The 19,229-nt window shown below is 36.8% G+C and overlaps 1 protein-coding gene across 4 annotated transcripts; it reads left to right on the top strand.

Annotated features, from left to right (window-relative positions):
- Window positions 1-2,092: 2,092 nt before the first annotated feature.
- On the top strand, window positions 2,093-18,368 carry LOC132191410 (cyclin-T1-4). 4 transcript variants are annotated; one of them, XM_059606404.2, is made up of 8 exons: window positions 2,093-2,284; window positions 2,458-2,470; window positions 10,352-10,646; window positions 13,660-13,741; window positions 15,434-15,568; window positions 16,103-16,278; window positions 16,384-16,535; window positions 16,944-18,368. In XM_059606404.2, the coding sequence occupies exons 3-8, from the start codon at window positions 10,420-10,422 to the stop codon at window positions 17,951-17,953; spliced, it is 1,782 nt and encodes a 593-aa protein (XP_059462387.2). In that variant the 5' UTR covers window positions 2,093-2,284; window positions 2,458-2,470; window positions 10,352-10,419; the 3' UTR covers window positions 17,954-18,368. The 4 variants fall into 4 exon arrangements, with proteins under 4 accessions (XP_059462387.2, XP_059462389.2, XP_059462388.2 ...); XM_059606406.2 differs by having other exon boundaries at window positions 2,170-2,284; window positions 2,435-2,470; XM_059606405.2 differs by having other exon boundaries at window positions 2,170-2,284; window positions 2,384-2,470.
- The last annotated feature ends 861 nt before the right edge of the window (window positions 18,369-19,229 follow it).

The following is a 19,229-nucleotide window of genomic DNA, read 5'->3' as shown; positions in this document are numbered from 1 at the left end:
TGCGCGAGCGTGTGTGCCATCATAGCTTCTTTGTCTAAATTTATGATGTTTTTAGATTTGTATATTGAGATTTGTGTAAAGCCAATGAAGGTCCCAAGTCTATAATTTGTTTTCTTTCATGTTTAGTAACTAAAAATAATTTTAAAACAAAAAGAAAAAAAACACTTACACATAAAGAACGAAAAAGAAGGCATTGTGTGTGATCCCTCTCACAAAAATGGAAAGTAAAAGAAGAAGTAGCCATGGAGGGGCCTTTAACCAATTAGTTCAAAACCTTCTTTTGAAAGTAATTTTTTTTTTTTTTTTTCCAAACAGCTTGTAGGGGCCATAGCCACTACAGGCCAACATGTGGCTCCGCCACTGACTATAATACATGGAGGTGGCCATGTTGCCACCTTTATTCACAAGTGATGGGGGTAGCTGTCCAACCACCCATATTTTTTTGGGAAATGCTATAATGCAATATATTTCCCACAGAAGGCCCATACAATTCCAATGTGGCAATGACCACATTCCCATTTGCAATTTTTTATGATTTTTTTTTTAAAAAATTTTAAAATTAAAATTAGAAAAAGAAAAAGAAAAGATTAATAAAAAAAATAAAAAAATAAAAAAGGAGTTTTAGCTTAGGGGTGGTTTCACCAACCCCAAACTGTTCCAAAAAATATTTAAAACTTTTTTTAGAATTGGCCCTTTGGGGTGGCTGAAACGGCGAAACCACCCCTAAGCAGAGCTGGCTCAATGTTTTTTGGGGCCTTAGGCGTAGTTTTTAAATGGGACCTTTTTTTTTTTTTTTAATATTTAAATATTAATTAAATAATATTTATTTTAATATTATTATTATATTTAGAGTTCTCATCTTTAGAGTTCTCATTTTTATTAATCCTTGCCAAAATAAACACAAAAATAATTTTTTTTTTTTTTTTTTTTTACGAATCAATTCAAGAACCACACCAAATCTCTGCTAAGCACATTTTTCAAAACTGAAGCACACAAAAGCAAATTAACCAAAAAAAAACCCACCAAAAATATTTTCAAGAACCCATACAAAATTAAAAAAAAAAAAAAAAAAATCCATATCGTGGCCGCTTGATTCTTTGATACACTTTTGTTTCAAACAAAACTCACCAAAAATGGTCTTTCAATATCAAATAATTTCGGAGCAGATAGGCTCTTTCTAAGTATAAAGATATTTGGTTTTATGGGTTAATTGGTCTTATTTTACGAGCTTATTATATTGGGGCCTTATTAAATTGAGGCCTTTTTTAAATTACATATGATTACATTGATTAGAGGCATTATGTTTTTATGAAACAAAAAATTTTGGGCCTTATTAATAATGAGCCTTAAATTAAAAAAAAAAAATTATTAAAATTTTTTTTTGGGCCTTATTAATCCTGGGGCCCTAAGCGAGCGCTTCACTCGCCTAGTGGTCTAGCCGGCCCTGCCCCTAAGCTAAAATTGGGGTGACCGGCCACCCCCTATGGGTGGCCAACCACCCCTTTTGATTTTTTGATTTTTTTGATTAATCTTTTTTTATTCTGATTTTAATTTTAAAATTAAAAAATTGCAAATGGGGCATGTGGTCATTGCCACATAGGAATTATATGGGCCTTTTGTGGGAAATATATTGCATTGTAGCATTTCCCTATTTTTTTTTTAAGTTTTGAGTGGCATGTTAATGATGTGGCACTTTTAGCATGACATGTGTTTAATGTAAGTATCTTCTTTGCCAAGCATGACAAGCTAGTTGACTAGATGGTCTGACCAATATCTTCTTTTTTATTTGGGTTTTTAGGGTTAAGCTACATATGGGCGGGTCGGGCGGGTCGGATATTCGGAGTTTGAAAAATATAACCCGTAATCCGAGCCGTTATGTGCGGCTAACCCAAAACCCAACCGGGATCCGCGTTTATCTTAGAAAGAATGTGCGGGTTGGTTGCGTTGGGCGGGTATTTGCTCACCCCTACGGGCTCTCCCTCTTTTTTCTCATCTCACGCAGCCTCGACCCTCCAGTCCCTCTTTTCTTTCGTTTCACGCAGCTCAGGCTCCATCTCCCTTCGTCCCTCGACTCTCAGTCTCGTTTCTCTGATTCTCTCAGTCACGCCTCCCTCTCCCAAACTCCCTCAGTTCTCTCACAAGTCACGCCTCCCTCTCCCTTAGCCTCACTTTGTCACTCTGCGCCGCTCCCGCTCCCGCTCAGCCTCATTCTGCGCCGCTCCCACTCAGCCTCATTCTGCGCCGCTCCCGCTCACTCTTCGTCCACCGGGGCTCCGATCACAAGGTTTGTTTCTTTCGTTCTCTCTCTTTCATTGTCTCTCTTCCGCTCTCTCTTTCGTTCTCTCTCTGTCTCAGTCTAAACCCTAATTATTTCAATTTTCAGATCAACCTCTTAACGTCTTTGTTTCTAACAAGTTTATTTCAATTATTTCTGACCAACCTCTCTCTCTATCTCAGCCATCGACTTCAGGTAACAAACTTTGATTTAGGTTTTCTTAATTAGTTTTGATTTATGTCTTATTTTATTTTTCATACAAGAATCCTACTGTAAATGAAAAAGTGTGAATTTATACTTTGTATTGCAGTGTTTTATAAATTTTTGATGCTTTCCTACACCAAATTTTTACTAGGTTTTTATTGCTTAATTGCAAGCTAAAATTCATTCGAAGTCTTTGTTCACTTTGGGCTTGGGGTTGTTTGATTGAGATTGATGGTGGGTATTGAAAATTTTAGATCTTTGCCACTGGAAGTTTGTTGATAACTGAGAACAGAAAGCTGATTTGATAGGTGCTGGTTCAAGATGATATATATATATTTTTAAATTATATGGATTAAATAGTAAAAGATATGTCATTCATATGAAATTTGGTGTGCATGTTGAGTGATAACAGAATGTGTAACCTAGAATAGGAGTGCCAAAATATTAATCTAATTGATAGTGAGATGATAATGCAATACTTATTTGTTTTTTTTTTTTCCACTTATTGTAGACTCATGGATGGTCATTCAAGTAGTGATATTGGTTCTAGTTCTGCTTCATCTTCTCCTAGCCTTTGTGATAGTACTATGCCTCCCATTGATAATGATAATGTTGGATGTGTTGGCGTTGACACTCAAAATCCTAGTTCATCTCTCCCACCAAAACCTAAAAAATCTAAGCAAACATCAATGGTTTGGGAACATTTTACTAGACTGGAGGGGGGTGATCCCAAGGATCCTAAATCACAATGCAATTATTGTAACAAATTGTTTAGTTGTCACACTAAAAGGCTAGGTACTTCATCCATGCTAACACATTTGAGGAATACTTGCAAAAAATATCTCGGTAGGTTTGATAAAACTGATAAGTCACAATCAAAGTTAAGTTTTGAGGTTAAGAGGGAAGAATAAATGGCAGCGGGAGAAGGATCTGTTGGTAATTTGGTGATTGCGAAATACAATGCTACGAAAATAAAGTTAGCAATTGCTAAGATGATAATTAAGGATGAGTAGGGTTACCCTTATTAAGAGCCTATGTATTTCATGTCTCTCTTTCCTATCCAACAAGTGTTGCCAATCATATTAAGAAGCTCCAGCGTGATTTCTTATGAGGTGGGCTAGGTAAAGAATTCAAATATCATTGAGTTAGCTGTTCCAAAGTTTGTTCTCTACTCTCTGCGGGAGGGTTGAGAATTCGGAACTAGCTAGTGTTCAATCGTGCTCTCTTAGGTAAATGGCTTTGGCGCTAGGTGCATGAAAGAGAGGCATGGTGGACTCAAAGTTTGGTAGTGTGTGGGGTGGATGATTTTCTATTGATCCTTCTGGAGTGTTTGGGTGGGGCTATGGAAGAACATTAGAAGGGATTGGGGGAAATTTTCATGTCACTCCAAATTTAAGGTGGAAGATGGCTCCAAGTTCAGATTCTGGCATGATCAGTGGTGTTGGGATGTTGCCCTGAAGGAATCCTTTCTAGATTTATACGGAATTGTGTGTGCAAAGGATGCCTTTGTTGCGACTTACTTGGAGTTTTATGGTGGTTCCAACTAGAAGAATGTGAGCTTTGCTAGAGCAGTCATGATTGGGAGGTAGATGTTTTTGCCTCATTCTTCAGGGTGTTGTATTTAGCTAGAGTGAGATGAGGGAGTGAAGATAAGTTGTGGCAGGTCCCCACCAAAAGAGGGTTGTTTAAAGTTAGATCCTTCTATTATTCTTTGGTTTGTGGTGAAGGCAGCCACTTCCCTTGGAAGAGTGTTTGGTAGACTAAGGGCATGTTTGGGATTGCGTTTGAGGAGCCTAAAAGTGCTTTTAATACGCGAAAAGTCCGTTTGAAGAAAAAAGTATTCGTTTGATAAAAAAATTAAAAGCACTTTTAAGGGTCCAAAAAGCCTAAAAATGGCCAAAACGCACTTTTGCAAAAGCTTAAAAATGAAGCTTTTGCTCAAAAGCTCTTTTTTGACTTAAAAGCTATATTTCTCAAACGCAATCCAAACAGGCTCTTAGGTTCCTTTGAGGACTACCTCTTACCATGGATAACCTCATGAGCGACATGCTATTGTAGTGGACTGATACTGCATGTGTAAGAAGAATGGGGAGTCTGTGGACCATCTTTTTTATTGTGACATGACTTATGCCATTTGGATTGCCTTTTTCAGTCGTTTTGGGCCGTCTTGGGTTCTGCCTAAACGTATAGTCGACCTGTATGCTTGTTGGTGGACTATCATCAGTACGTGGAATGTTGTTGTGTGAAAGATGGTGCCTAGATGCTTTTTATGATGTTCATAGAGGGAAATGGATGACAAAAGTTTTGAAAACCAAGAGTAGACATTAGAACTAAGTCCTTATTCTTCAAAACTTTGGACCATTGCTTATGTTTCTCGTTTGACGATTAATTATAAGATTTTCTTGTTCTTTTTGCTCCTTCTAACTGGGGGCTTCCCTAGTATACTTCATGTGTACTTAGGGGTGCCTTATCTTTGGAATATCATATTCTTTAACTCTAACATCACCATCTCACAATCTTTAGAGCTCCTTGCATTCTTTTCTCTCATAAGACATCACATCAAACATAAAGGAGCCAACCTCCACAATTCCAAAACATTACATTGTCTCAATTTTCCCCTCCAACTCACCAACAAATCTCTCACCATTCGAGGAATGACCCATACAATCCCAAACAAAATTATATCTTTTTTATCAAAAAAAAAAAAAAAAAAAAAAATACAATCCCAAACAATTGCAACCTCACAATGAAGAAGATGTTCAATAGACTCCTCACTTTTCTTACACATACAACATCAATCCACCACAATAACGTCCATCTTTCTAAATATGGCATCATATGTTAAGGTATAGTTCCCAAAATCAATTCAGGCCTTAGTGTGAAATGATGTGAAAAGCATTGATGACGAATAACAATTAGCACTACAAGAATGCTTAAAATCTCAATCAAACATAAAGTTCACAACACATGAATAATAATACAGTTGCAGAGGATGGTAATGGACAACTAAGCAATAAGTTGTTTACCATAAAGTATAAAATTTTGCCAATCTCAAATAAGTACCACCTTCGAAAAGCAAACAATTAGGTATAAGCTTATTATTTGGGTGAAGTAAAAGAGAACGGCACGCCGGCAAAATTTTTTTATTTTATTTTATTTTTTTAATATTAAAAAATTAAAAAAAAATGAAAATAGCCTGGCATGCTAAGCACGCCGGCGTTCTCAGAATCACGGCCTTATTATTTAGGACTACCATGGAATAGACATAACTTTACAAGCACAAATACTAAACTAATTAACTCTCAAGAGTTCATTTAGTCTTGGACGCATAATAGCTTCAACAAGGATTAATGTTATTACGACCATAGTATCCTATCACAACCACTCAGTTGAATGGGAAAACAAAACAAAAGAAGAATAAATAAATGTGTTTTGAGATGGGAAAACAAAACAAAAGAAGAATAAATAAATGTGTTTTGAAATTATATATGGCATGTCAATTTGAGCACACTATTCATAGATAACCTAAATGTTCTTGTTGGTTGTCTGGTTTCAAACTAAACCCAGGAAAGAGAGAATTTTCAGAAATATTATGAATCTAGAGGTATAGCTCCAGTTACAATTATAACCCTAGAATGTAAATCAAAAGCTTCTCAGAACTCCCACATCAATCATTTGAATCATGTCCAACTCTAGTGCCAAGCCACTCTAAATTATTTTTCATAAATCCTCCATGAAGCCATTCCCAATTAAACCACCAAAGTCTTTCACAACAAGAAGAATTCAATAGCAACAAAAAGTTGGTGAAATCCACAAAGTCCGCTCTGTATCCCTTCCATAAATCCCTAAAACAAACTAGCCCATTGAGGCTGTTATGAGAGGGAAACCCTAAGCATGCTGCAATTTGGGTTTCAGGCTAAATTAGACATACAATTGGGATGCATATTTATAAAGGACAATGGGGCGTAAAAAAAAAAAAAAAGATATAAGACTGCTAAAACATAGAAGCTTCGAGTGGAGAACACGAATGAACTCAGCATTCACAACAAATGGACAGCAGTTGTGGCCTTTACAGCAATTTGTATAAAAAACAACTATTTGCCAAATTTGTTCCCCAAAATATGACCTTGAAAAAAGAATAATTGCAATTACTCAACTACGCGTAAAGCTTTAAAAGAAACTTAAAAATCAGAAGTTGCCAAATACACACGCAAAACATCAAGAAAAAAAAATGAAACTTTTGAAAACCCTAGATAGAGAAGTCATCATGTTACCTATTTGTAGGCAGAAACCTAAAAATCGGAAAGTTGAATGTGAAAGGAAGGGGAATTACATACATACTCTCCCCATCCAAAGTTAATTTCACTTTTACATGTTCTCAAACAAAAGAAAGGAAGCAAAAAATAAAAATAAAGGAAAAGAAAAAGAAGGACATCCAGACCTAATTCACGTAATGCTGGCCTCCAGATTCCCAAGGGAATTCAATTCTTCATTGGAAGAAAAAGGCGTAAAAATCCCCCCTTGTTTCTGAACCTAAATAGCAGCAGCTTTTGGAAAATCAAGATTGGGGGGGGGGGGGGGGATTGTAAGGGAAGGGGATCTTTAATCTCGTAAAAAGAGAGAAGAAGAAGAAGAAAGAGGAATATAATGAAAATAAATAAGTGAGGAGGAGGAGGAAGAGGGAGAGAAGGGGGAACCTGGGTCGGGGCAGTGGGTGGTGTCGCTGCTGCTCCTGCTGTTGCTATTGCTATTGCTGCTGCTCCTGCTGTTGTTATCACCTAGCAGGACCACTTCAACCACTTGACATTCCAATGTGGAAAATTTCCCCCAATCCCTTCTAATGTTCTTCCATAGCCCCACCCAAACGCTCCAGAAGGATCAATAGAAAATCATCCACCCCACGCATTGCCAAACTTTGAGTCCACCATGCCTCTCTTTCATGCACCTAGCGCCAAAGCCATGTACCTAAGAGAGCATGATTGAACACTACCTAGTTCCGAATTCTCAACCCTCCCGCAGAGAGTAGGGAACAAACTTTGGATCAGCTAACTTGGTGATATTTGAACTCTTTACCTAGCCCACCTCATAAGAAATCACGCTAGAGTTTCTTAATACGGTTGGCAACACTTGTTGGGATAAGAAAGAGAGACATGAAATGCATAGGCTCTTAATAAGGGTAACCCTACCACCCTTGGACAAGTACATTGTTTTCCAACTAGCCAACTGATGCTCTATCCCCTCGATAACACCATCCCAAATATGCTTGATCTTATAAGAGGCTCCTAACGGAAGGCCGAAAGACTTCATGCGCAAAGAGAAAATCCCACAACCTATAATACCAGCCAACCTTTCCACATGCTCAACATTTCCCATAGGAACCAGTTCTAACTTGGCCAAATTAATATTCAAGCCCAAAGCAGCTTCAAAGCATAGGAAGAAGCAACAAAAATGATGGAGATGATTTGGCTTAGCACCTCAGAAAACCCTAGTATCATTAGCAAACAAGAGATGAGAGAAATCAAACCCACCAACATTACCCACAAAGAAACCAGAAAATAGTTCCCCCACTCACTACAGCAGAAATCAGCTACCCAACGCCTCCATCATAAGGACAAACAATAGAGGGGCCAAAGTGTCCCCTTGTCTCAAGCCACCGGAGCTGCTAAAAAAACCTGATGGAGTGCTGTTTACGAAGACTGAGAAATGCATTGAAGAAACGCAATGAAGTATCCTAGGGTACCATTTTCCCCCAAAGCCACACCTCCTTAGCATATTCAATAGAAAGTCCCAATTATCATGATCATAAGCCTTTTCTAGATCGATTTTGAATATAACACCTGGCTTACCAAATCTTAATCTACTATCAAGGCATTTCATTGGCAATAAGAATAGGATCTAGGATTTGAATACCTCTTATGAATGCATTTTGCTAGAACCTTGGTAATAATTTTGTAAATGCCCCCACCCGGCCCTCCCTTATCCACAACACCCTAGGTTTCTGCCTCTAACTCACGTCCTCCATGAGAACCGATCTTTCTAACTCGCTAACAACTTTTGCCTTTGTCAATTTCTTCTCAATGTCTAAGGCCCTTTCTTTTTCTTCAAGGACATTAAAAACATGTAACTCTTCTAGAAGGATCTTCTTCTTCCTTTCTACATTGCCAAACATCTCCTCATTCCATCTCTTTTAATCAATCTTCAAAGCCTTGAGCTTGCTAGCTAAAATGAAGCTCGACGAGCCTTGGAAATTATAAGAGACCCACCACTTTTTCACCTTATCCACTAAACCTTCCAACTTTAGGCACATGTTTTCAAATTTGAAAGACCTACTCCTCCTTAGAGCGTCACCACAATAAAGGAAGGTAGGGAAATGATCCAAACAAAGTCTGGACAGCTTCCTCTGGGGATGCACCAAGAATTTGGGTTTCCCACGCCGGAGAGATAAGGAATCTATCAATTCTGAATCATGTGGGAGACTGATTATTCGACCAAATAAAAGTATCGCCAACAAGAGGTAAGTCCATCAGGCCTTGATTAAAAATGAAGTCCGAGAACTCCATCATAGTAGGGCATAAGCGAGCCTCTCCCGGCCTTTCATTGGGGAAACGGGTAACATTAAAATCACCCCCAACACACCAAGGCAAGTTAGACCAATCGAGTATACCAGCCAACTCATCCCAAAGAAGCGTTCTATCCCTATCAGAATTAGGGCTATAGACACCCGCAAAAGCCCCAATGGAATGATCTTCAACATTTTTATAGGTGGCAACCAAGGTGCATTTCCCCACACACTTATCTATTTTCTCCACCTGGCAACATCACCACCACCATTATTTCCCACAAAATCAAAATACTGTCTAAAGCCCCTTTGTGTTTATTAGATTGCTTGTTTCTATTTTTTCTAAGTTTTTAGTGTTTTCTTATTATTTTTCTATACTTTAGGGGTTCTCTTGTATACTTCCTGTCTACTAGGTTGCATCCCTTTGCCCTTTTAATGAATTTGAATTACTCAAAAAATTTATTTATTAAGTAGTAAGTTATCGAAAAATCCTTGCTAGTTTAATTTCTGTACGGTTAAAATCTGATATTGATTTGAGTTTCTAGTTAAATAGTGAGAAAGAAAAAGAGTTTTTTACTTGATGGCATTGTTGCATTAAATTTGTGGATGACAGAAATTGCCTACTCAATACATGAAGCTTCTTTATGGTCAACATTTGTATTAACTTCGTCACCGTACTGATGAAATAAAGTTTTTAAAATCATTAGCAGCTTTCTTGGTGAGAATTATTATTATTATTATTTTTTATTTTATGATAGTGGTGTTTTTCTCTCTCTCTAAAATCAGAGCATTGTGAATATTATGCGAGGCCAATGGATTGGAGAAACTTGTGAAGAAAAATTGCCGGTCGCAATGTGAAGAGTGTAGATATATGTAGCTCTAGTAGTGAGAATTATAATAGAGAAAAAAAAAATTGTCTACTTTGCAGTTGAATACTTTTATTGATTGTCTTATTGAGTCAAATATGGAGTGATCATGACTAAACAGAAAAGATGATCTGGTTTTATGATTAATCAGTTCTAATTGTGTTAGCTTTGTGCCATCCTTTTAAAAATCATTTTACAATGTTTTTCATGTTGATGTTTACTGTCAGCAGGATTTTCGATTTGTTTGTATGACTTTTTCTGTTTAGCATTTGTTGTTGATTATTTAATTGTAACTTAGTTCTAGTATTCAACAAATGCATGGTGTTTCTGAACTTCTATTTGTACGTATGTGATAATTCTAGTACATCATATTATGCATAAAAAACACTAGTACATCATATTCAGGTGGGGTTTAATTTCTGACTAATCTTTTTGGTCCATGAACAGGAAAAGGACCTGTTTTCGCTAGAGTAGCCATATCTTTGTCCATTGTCCTGTACTTTTTGAAGACTGACATGGCTGGACTTTTATCTGGGGAATCATCACATCATGTAACTTCTGATGGTGGGTCTTCAAGAAATTCCCAAGACAGGCAAGAGGAAGTGGGTCGCTGGTATATGTCCAGAAAGGAAATTGAAGAAAATTCTCCATCAAGAAGAGATGCGATTGACCTGAAGAAAGAAACATATTTACGCAAGTCATACTGCACATTCTTACAGGATTTGGGCATGAGGTTAAAAGTGTAAGTCCATACTTGTCCATTTTTTATAATTCTTGCAAAATATCTAACTAAATTTTTTTTTTTTGATAAGTAAAATATCTAACTAACTTATTATATGCAACACTTCTGATTATTTCTTCCATCATTTTTGTTTCATCAAATAAATCTTTGCAAGTTTAATTTCTGCACAGTTAAAGCTGATGTTGATTTGAGTTTCTAGTTCAATAGTGAGAAAGAGAAAGAGTTCTTTATTTGATGGCTTTGTTGCATTAAATTTGTTGATGACAGAAATTGCCTACTCAATACATGAAGCTTCTTTATGGTGGAAGATTATTGCATCTATATCTATGTTAATTTTTATGATGTTATATGGCAGACCAATATTAGATCTTTGAGTCTGTAGAATTGAAAGTGCTTGGTCAAAATTGTAGTTTAGATTATTTGTATCAACTTTGTCACCTTGATGATGAAATAAAGTTTTTAAAATCATTAGCAGCTTTCTTGGTGAGTATTATTATTATTATTATTATTATTATTTTATGATAATGGTGTTTTTTTCCCCTCTAAAATCAAAGCATTGTGAATATTATGTGAGGCCAATGGATTGGAGAAACTTGTGGAGAAAAATTGCTGGTGGCAATGCGAAGAATGTAGATTGATGTAGCTCTAGCAAACCAAGCAACAAAAAAGGATGTTCTTGTGATGGACAATCATAATATAGGTCCTTTTGGATGTTGTCCAAATTCTTGGATGTTAACAATATAAGAGGTGTTCAAGTAAGTGGCATCTCTATGGACAAAATAGTTGTGATTCATCTAAAAGTGCAATCTTGTTTGAGATATTGATGTTTTTGCTACTATCTATTTGAAAAGGCTTCGTGTTCTTATCTAGGTTGGAATTCGTTTAACACAAACTGTTTTTTTAAAGTAATCGAATTTCATTAAAACGCAAAAGAGTGCAACCCAAGTACACATGAAGTATACAAGAGAGACACCTAGCTAGAAAAATATAAAAGATCAAGAAAATCACGAAAACTAGAAATATGAAAACAATTATAGGCAGCCGTCTAGTGGTAAAGTGTTGTGAAGAAAAAGATCTTTAATCCAACTACCGTCCTCTTAGAGTCTTTAAAACTTTGTTAATTTTGTTCTCTCCCAACGCACCACATGAAGCAAGACATATTAATTTTCCACCCTGCTATCCTGCAATGCCTACCAAACTGCCATCTCCAACAAGTAAAAATATCTACCATTTGTCGATGCATGAAATACTCTATCCCAAAAGACCAAAAATAGAGTTCTATAAGGCACTATCTCGCAATGGAGCAAAAGATGATCAATGGTTTCCCCACTCTTCTTACAAATGTAACACCAATCTACCCCTATGATATGCCGCTTTCTTTATGATCAACGGAAATCGTCCAACACAGACTAGACACCTACATGACTCTTCTTTCAAAAACCAATTTCCCTTGTTATAGAGGTCCAGTTATTTGACAAGGTTATAGAACTGCTAAGAAGAAAGTAAGTATAAGGTATTTCGGTCTACCAAATGAATGCTTAGTATGAGGAATAGGTTACAATAGAAACGTCAAATCAGTAATGAAGCTTTTCTGATAAGTGTAACCATCCAAATAATAGGTGTCAAAAGCGGTTAAAACAATTAGTTAGCAATATGGTTTGTGCCTTATATTTCATGGATGTCAGTCTAGGTGACATGCATGTTAAATATGACTGAAAAAGGGAGTCTTCAATCAAAAGGAAATTGATTTTTGTTAAATACATTTTTCTCATATTCCTTTATATAAAATTATGTCTGTTTTTCTTTCCTTCTATCAGGATTTTAGTTGGAAGGAAATTGGGGGATTTTTTGTGGAGTGAAAGGGGATGAATTAAGTATGAACTCCTGGAGATCGTAGAAAGTTTCAAAGGATGTGATATTCTTGTTGGTCATAATTTAATATGTTCGAAAGTACTTGCATTTGTTGTGGTCAGCCTGTAAAACATGGATAGAGGCCCCTGCTGTTTGCTTTAGAACAAGGGGTCTTCCTTGTGAAGCATACACTCATCTATGATTGAGTAATGGGTTAACAGGTTAAGGTAATCAACAAAATCTGCACATGTGAGAGTACATGATATCTTAAGTAATCAAATTATGCTATGTTGTCACTAGTATTAAACTGTCATTTTGTTTTTCAAGCTATTGGCAGCTGAATCCTGATAGGGTTGCCATTTGTATCATCAAACAGCCTCTTCTTTGGCCTCTATTTGCCAAATAGGAGAAATCAAAACTTCCATGCAACAAATACACAAAGCAATGTGGTTTTAGGTTGTGGTGGGGGGAATGATGCAACTGTTCTTTCTATATGATTAATAGTTTCCCGTTTTGCTTTTGGCATATATAGGTGAAGATGTTTAAAATTATTCTTCTATATAACCGATAGCAATATTGATGCGAACCTCAATCGACGCGCTCTTGAGACCCAACAAACAATATTGGACTACTGACCCAAGAAAGCTAAAATTTATTACGCCTTGCTCTAGTAATAGGCCCAACTGGAACATGCAATGGATCCTTTAATGGTGCTTGTTGATTCTTATCAAATATGGCAATACTGAAATAATACTGCCACGTATACTTTGTATCTTTGGACAGCAGGGTTTTTTTTTTTTTTTTTCTTCTCGTTACCATGATTTTTTTGGTTTCTTTTTTACTCCTACTAGCTAGTGTTTTCTCTTTTATACTTTATGTTTACCTAGGGACGCCTTATGTTTTTAATGATATTTTGATTACTTATGTAAAAAATATATATATATTTCATTAGTTGGGCCCTACAAGAAGAAAATCTTGGCTCTTCCACTGTTTGTTACATGGATGACATGCACAGACTTACCCAAAATCATAAGTTTCTGCATTTTTAGTATATGTGTATACAGTAGATCTGCTGGTATATTCTTTAACTATTAAAAAAAATTGATGATACTTTGTTCCCTAGATATGGCCAGAATGTTCACTGGACTTGTTCTCAATGCAGGCCCCAGGTAACCATAGCCACGGCAATAATATTTTGTCATCGGTTTTTCCTTCGGCAATCACATGCAAAGAATGACAGAAGGGTAGGTTGTTTTACTCTCTGGAATATATATTACCCTTGGAATTAATCCATATGAACTTTTAATTTGTTGTACATTAGTCTCTGTTTAACTTGGTTCTTGCATGAGTGATGGATCACGTGAGTGTAAATGGCCTGTCGTGTTATTTGGTGTAGTAGTAAATTGGAAAGCAATTTAGAGAGAAGTTCCTTTTGAGAATTTGAATGTTTTCTAGGCCAAGTGGAATTGATGCTATTAAGGTTTTATGTACATTTTGGATATCAAAGCTTCTCCAGCATTTCTTTTTGACACATGCTCACACATTCCAGATGTTTCCAACGTTTAAACCATTTTCTTTTTCCGTATTTCCAATGGAGGGCAGGGACATTTGGGTAAAAACTTGACATATGCACATTGGGCTTTGTGACAGCTTTTCATCCAATAATGAGTTAGGTGTGGTGTCAATGCTACTTATTCCACGCAACGAAATATGCTAATTTTTCATGGTAGAAAAGTGAGATTTTAGATGGGAAAAGTGCAATGGTTGAATGGGTTTTTAGAGTTTCCTTATTGTGTGAAGTCACTCTTGTCAGTTTGTCTTTCATTTTATCTCAGTAGTACTTGGCGGTCTAAATTAGAAGTTTTGTTTTTTCATTTTTATTTTTTTGCCTCATTTTCTACTGTTAAAGACTGTTATTTGAATATTTTTTTTGGTGAAGTTCCAAATGGATGGGTACCTTAATGGAAGCGAACGTTTTAAAGTTCAAAGATGCAAAATTCTTAATAAGATTTACTACGATTAAATTGTGTTTAATAATTGTATGATCTGTAATGTTTTTCATGTAAAACTAATATTAATCAGTTGTGGTAAGTTGTGCACATAAGTCCTGAATTTTTATGGTTTGACTCTGATGACCCTTAATTGATCCTTTCTTGAACCTTGATTCTGACAACCTTAGGTCGGACCAGTAGAATCGTGTAATAAACGCCCATTATTTTGAGTGGTTTATGTCTTCCTTTGCAAATTGCTGAGCACTCTACCTTAAAGCAGTGTCTTGAAAGTAAAAGCACGCTTACAGGGCATGGAAAATAGTTGTCTTGATTAGATTCTGACTTGTGGTTGTTTATCTCCTGCTTCTTTAAACATGTAGTGCCAATGTTGCTGTGCCATTCTGGTTGGATCCTTGGTTTTCCTTTTACCAGTTATTCTTATATTTCCTAAGTATTACTTCCTGATATAAAATAATTGTTATGTTTTTTTCTCTTTTTTATTTCCCCTCATTTTATGCTGTTAGTGAACTTCCAAAACGGGTGGGTTACAAAGATTAATGGCAGCTAACACTTTTTAGAGTTCAAAGAACTGATTCTTTTATTCAAAATGTACAATTATTAAATTATGTTATTTGCAATGCTTCACATCTAAACTAATACCAATCAGTTTTTGAAAGTTTCTTTGTTTTTTTGTTTTATTTTATTTTAAATATAAATATAAATACAAATAACTTAATTATGGAAACGATTTTCTTTCTTAATCCCCCTGTTGTACTTGCTCAGTCTATATGATGGTAATGATGTACCGGTAAACATTTTCTGACTTGGCTCTTTGCCTCTTTATGGATTTTCTGATAGAGTAATTTTTAAAGTGGGTGGCTGAATTAAGAAAATTGTCCATCAGTTTTTTTTTTGTTTGCCTAACTTCATTAATTTGCTTTGCAGACCATCGCAACTGTGTGCATGTTCTTGGCCGGGAAGGTTGAAGAAACTCCTCGTCCATTGAAGGATGTTATTCTGGTCTCTTACGAGATAATCCACAAAAAAGATCCCGCTGCAGCCCAGAGGATTAAACAGAAGGTGTCCACTTACTGATGGTCCTTACCCAGTTTTTTTGTATGGTTCTTCAGGTTGATGTTTCCCTAGTTGGGTTGTACTGCCAGTACTTCTCATGTTCCTGCTACTCCTCATCTCTCTGACATAAATAGAATTTCTGTCCCTGATATTCTTGTTCTCCTGATGACAGAAACATCCATCCTTCTAATCTGGTTTTGAATTGCTTTTTCACTGAAGAGTAAATATAGGTAGCCATGTAGAGCACGAGTCTGTACTTTTTTTCTGTACACATGTAAAGAGATTGTTTGTTTGGTAATTATCGTTCCCAGTAGATGATATTGTTAGAGTGCCAGAATATACGTATTTATTAGAAAACTTCTTGCCCTGCCCTTCCTTTAACAATAAAATTCTTGCTCAGCTTCCTCACTTTTCTCACCAACAGCTGTACCATTGGTAAACTATCTCCTTGCTTTAAGTTCCCCCCCTTCCCTTTTCCTGTCTTATGGTATTGTATTATTGGTCTTGTAGTTGTCTCATTGATCCTCATGTATCATTCAGGAAGTATATGAACAACAAAAGGAGCTAATTTTACTCGGGGAGAGGGTTGTACTTGCCACTTTGGGTTTCGACCTCAATGTTCACCACCCATATAAGCCCCTTGTTGAAGCGATAAAGAAATTCAAGGTTGCTCAGAATGCCCTTGCTCAAGTTGCATGGAATTTTGTAAATGACGGGTATGACCCAATGTTGTTTATTCTTCTTAGTTTTAATAATTCCAGTTCAATGTTTTCTCTTCCTTCTCTTGCTTGTTTGTTCACACACTGGAAAATGGCTTGCAGGCTGAGAACATCGCTCTGCCTGCAATTTAAGCCTCATCATATTGCGGCAGGTGCCATTTTCCTTGCTGCCAAGTTCCTCAAAGTGAAGCTTCCATCGGATGGTGAGAAGGTCTGGTGGCAAGAATTTGATGTCACCCCACGTCAATTGGAGGGTTGGTCTCCTTCCTTCCCTTCATCTAGTAGTTGAAATTCTCGGGACACAAGGGGATAGCCTTTAAGTGCCTTGTGACTCAAATGCTTCCTGTTGTTTGCCGGTAGCATTTGTCCCTTTTGGAATAGTGAAAAATTGACCAAAACCTGATGATTCTAGCTGTCGTTTATGTATCATTCCTTCTGATGGCGCCTAACAATTGAAAATGGTGGGCTGCCTGGAAAGAATGATAATGGATGGCTTCTATCGCCTGATGAAGGTCAGAAGTTGGCTAAGCCACAAGCTGGCCATACACCAAATGATTTGCCATTGGCATTCCTGTTCGAATAGCGGGCTGTCCTTTTGTGTTGTTATTAGGTGGACATATCTAAAGATTTTCTTAAATCATTATGGTTATTTTGTCTTGCAGAAGTTAGCAATCAAATGCTGGAACTCTATGAGCAAAACAGAGTGCCCCCATCCCAGGGCAGTGAGGTGGAAGGAAGTGTTGGCAGTGGGCCAAGTCATCGGGCCCCATCAAAACCTCCCGCTGTGAGTGAGGAACAGGCTTCAAAGCAGATATCATCTCGTCTCGTGCTAGATCATTCATCTGCTGACAATCATAGCATGCCACCAAGAACGCAAAACCAAAGTAATGAAAATGGGAGTGCAGAGATGGGTAGTGTTATTACTGATCACAAAGTGGATGTAGAAATTAAAGATAGTCAGCATCCTGAGCATTTGCTCCAAAAGGAGATCATGAGAGAAGTTCCAAGTCGATTCAAGTCTGGGACAGAGCGAGTTGGTGGGGAAGACCAAGAAAGGAATGCTGAGAGAAATGAGAGTGCAGAACCAGGAGAGTGGAGGGATGATGGTGCCTCACGCAAGTCCAGCAGCATGGTTGGTCGAAATTTGGAGCTTCGGGATGGCCCTATTGGGCAGTCACCCAAAGAAGCTATAAAGATGATTGACAAGGATAAGGTTAAGGCAGCACTTGAGAAAAGAAGGAAGTCTCGTGGGGAAATCACACGGAAGAAAGATGTGATGGACGAGGATGATCTGATTGAGAGGGAACTAGAAGATGGTGTTGAATTGGCAGTAGAGGACGAGAAAAACAAGCGTGATAGAAGGCAAAGCTGGTCAAAATATGAGAATTTAGATAATGAGGAAATTGGAGATGGAAACCACTTGAGCATAAAGGGGCAATCGTCAAGGGGATTGGAAGTGGTGGAGAATGCAGAAGAGGGAGAGATGTTAGATGAGGCTTCACCTATTTTGAACAGCCGTAAGAGAAAAGGCGGAAGTCCACTGGAGAGGCAGTTAGAGGGGAAGAAGAGGCACGATTACAACCATGACTCAATAGAAGATGGACACAGGATGAGTCGGGTTAGTTATGGAGATAGGGAGCACAGAAGGCATTCTCAGGAGAATCATTTGTGAGTGATAAGACTTGCATACATGGGCAGTAGTACAATCTGTAGACAGTCGGTTCGGTTTATTGAAAAGATATTTATATTTGTTTGATTTGGATTATCATGTAAGCCTTAAGTCACATGGCTATGGTAAAAGTAAAATGATGTTGAGGGATGAGGAGGATGCTTCAATTTTCATCACGGCAGGGCTGCTGAGAGAGGTAGGTAAGTAAAGAGTATATTATGTTAGTCAGCATCCGGAACTGAGCCCAGATCCTCTCCGCTTCTCCCTGGATATATATATAAATATATATATTTTATGCTTTGCGAATGTGCTAGCAAGGATGAAGAATGAACGAACGAATGAATGTAAGTGCTTTTGCCACATTTTTGGAGAACATATTATTGTTTGTTAATTATATCAAAACACCTTCAATTTTTAAGTGTCTCCTTTCAGGATAAACCCTTGTCGAAATCCTTTATTTCTTTGACTGCAAGTTGTCATTATTGTTCTGATTTTCTGGGGTAGTCTTGTTAATTCATGGATTGTTTTCCAGTGAATTGATAGATCATGAGAGCTTTCTTTCATGTCTATTCCCTTGGTTTTTATTCTTATCCTAACTGGGTCTTCCAGATTAGAGTTGTTTGTTGATTTCTGTTCTTTTCTTCTCTATGTGGGCAAGTATATTAAAAAAAAAAAAAAAAAAAAAAATCGAGGGTAAGAAGAGGGGTTCATGCGGGTGTTCATCTTGCTAGATTTTGCATTGAGAACGGATTGAATGACACCTTCCAGAGAGGTAGAGGTAGGGCTGGGGCTAGGGATGATTATTATTTTTGGGTCATAAGTTGGTTAAACATTCAAACCATAGATGCTAAAAGACTCGGGCGAGCGAAGAGTAATAATTCTAATGAAATCAACTCCAATTTAAAATGTTTTCATATATCATTGCGAGGTTTAAAGCGTAACGGAAAAACAATCACTATATCTCATTAATCTTGATGGAGTACTCATCTATTGTAATTTGCATCTTTTAAAAAAACATTGAGGCGGGAGGCCCCCCATGGCCAAAAGTTAAAATTAGACATTTTAAAACATGCTACATAATTTTTATTATTATTATTATTATTATTTTTTTTTAAAAAAAAAAGACTTTTGTTTAACAAATTTAATATAAAAAACCTTTTTTGAGCGCCTTTAAGACTTTTACTCAAACCAAAAGGTCACTACGTTGCATAACTTGCATATACATACATTTATAATCATTGTTATTAATATTGCTTTAATAAACCAACAATTCTTTTAT

Source organism: Corylus avellana, chromosome 10, assembly GCF_965113065.1.
Source record: "Corylus avellana chromosome 10, dhCorAvel1.hap1.2, whole genome shotgun sequence".
NCBI lineage: Eukaryota > Viridiplantae > Streptophyta > Magnoliopsida > Fagales > Betulaceae > Corylus > Corylus avellana.
The sequence above is the reverse complement of the archived record's forward strand: the minus strand, read 5'-3'. Positions and strand labels throughout refer to the sequence as shown.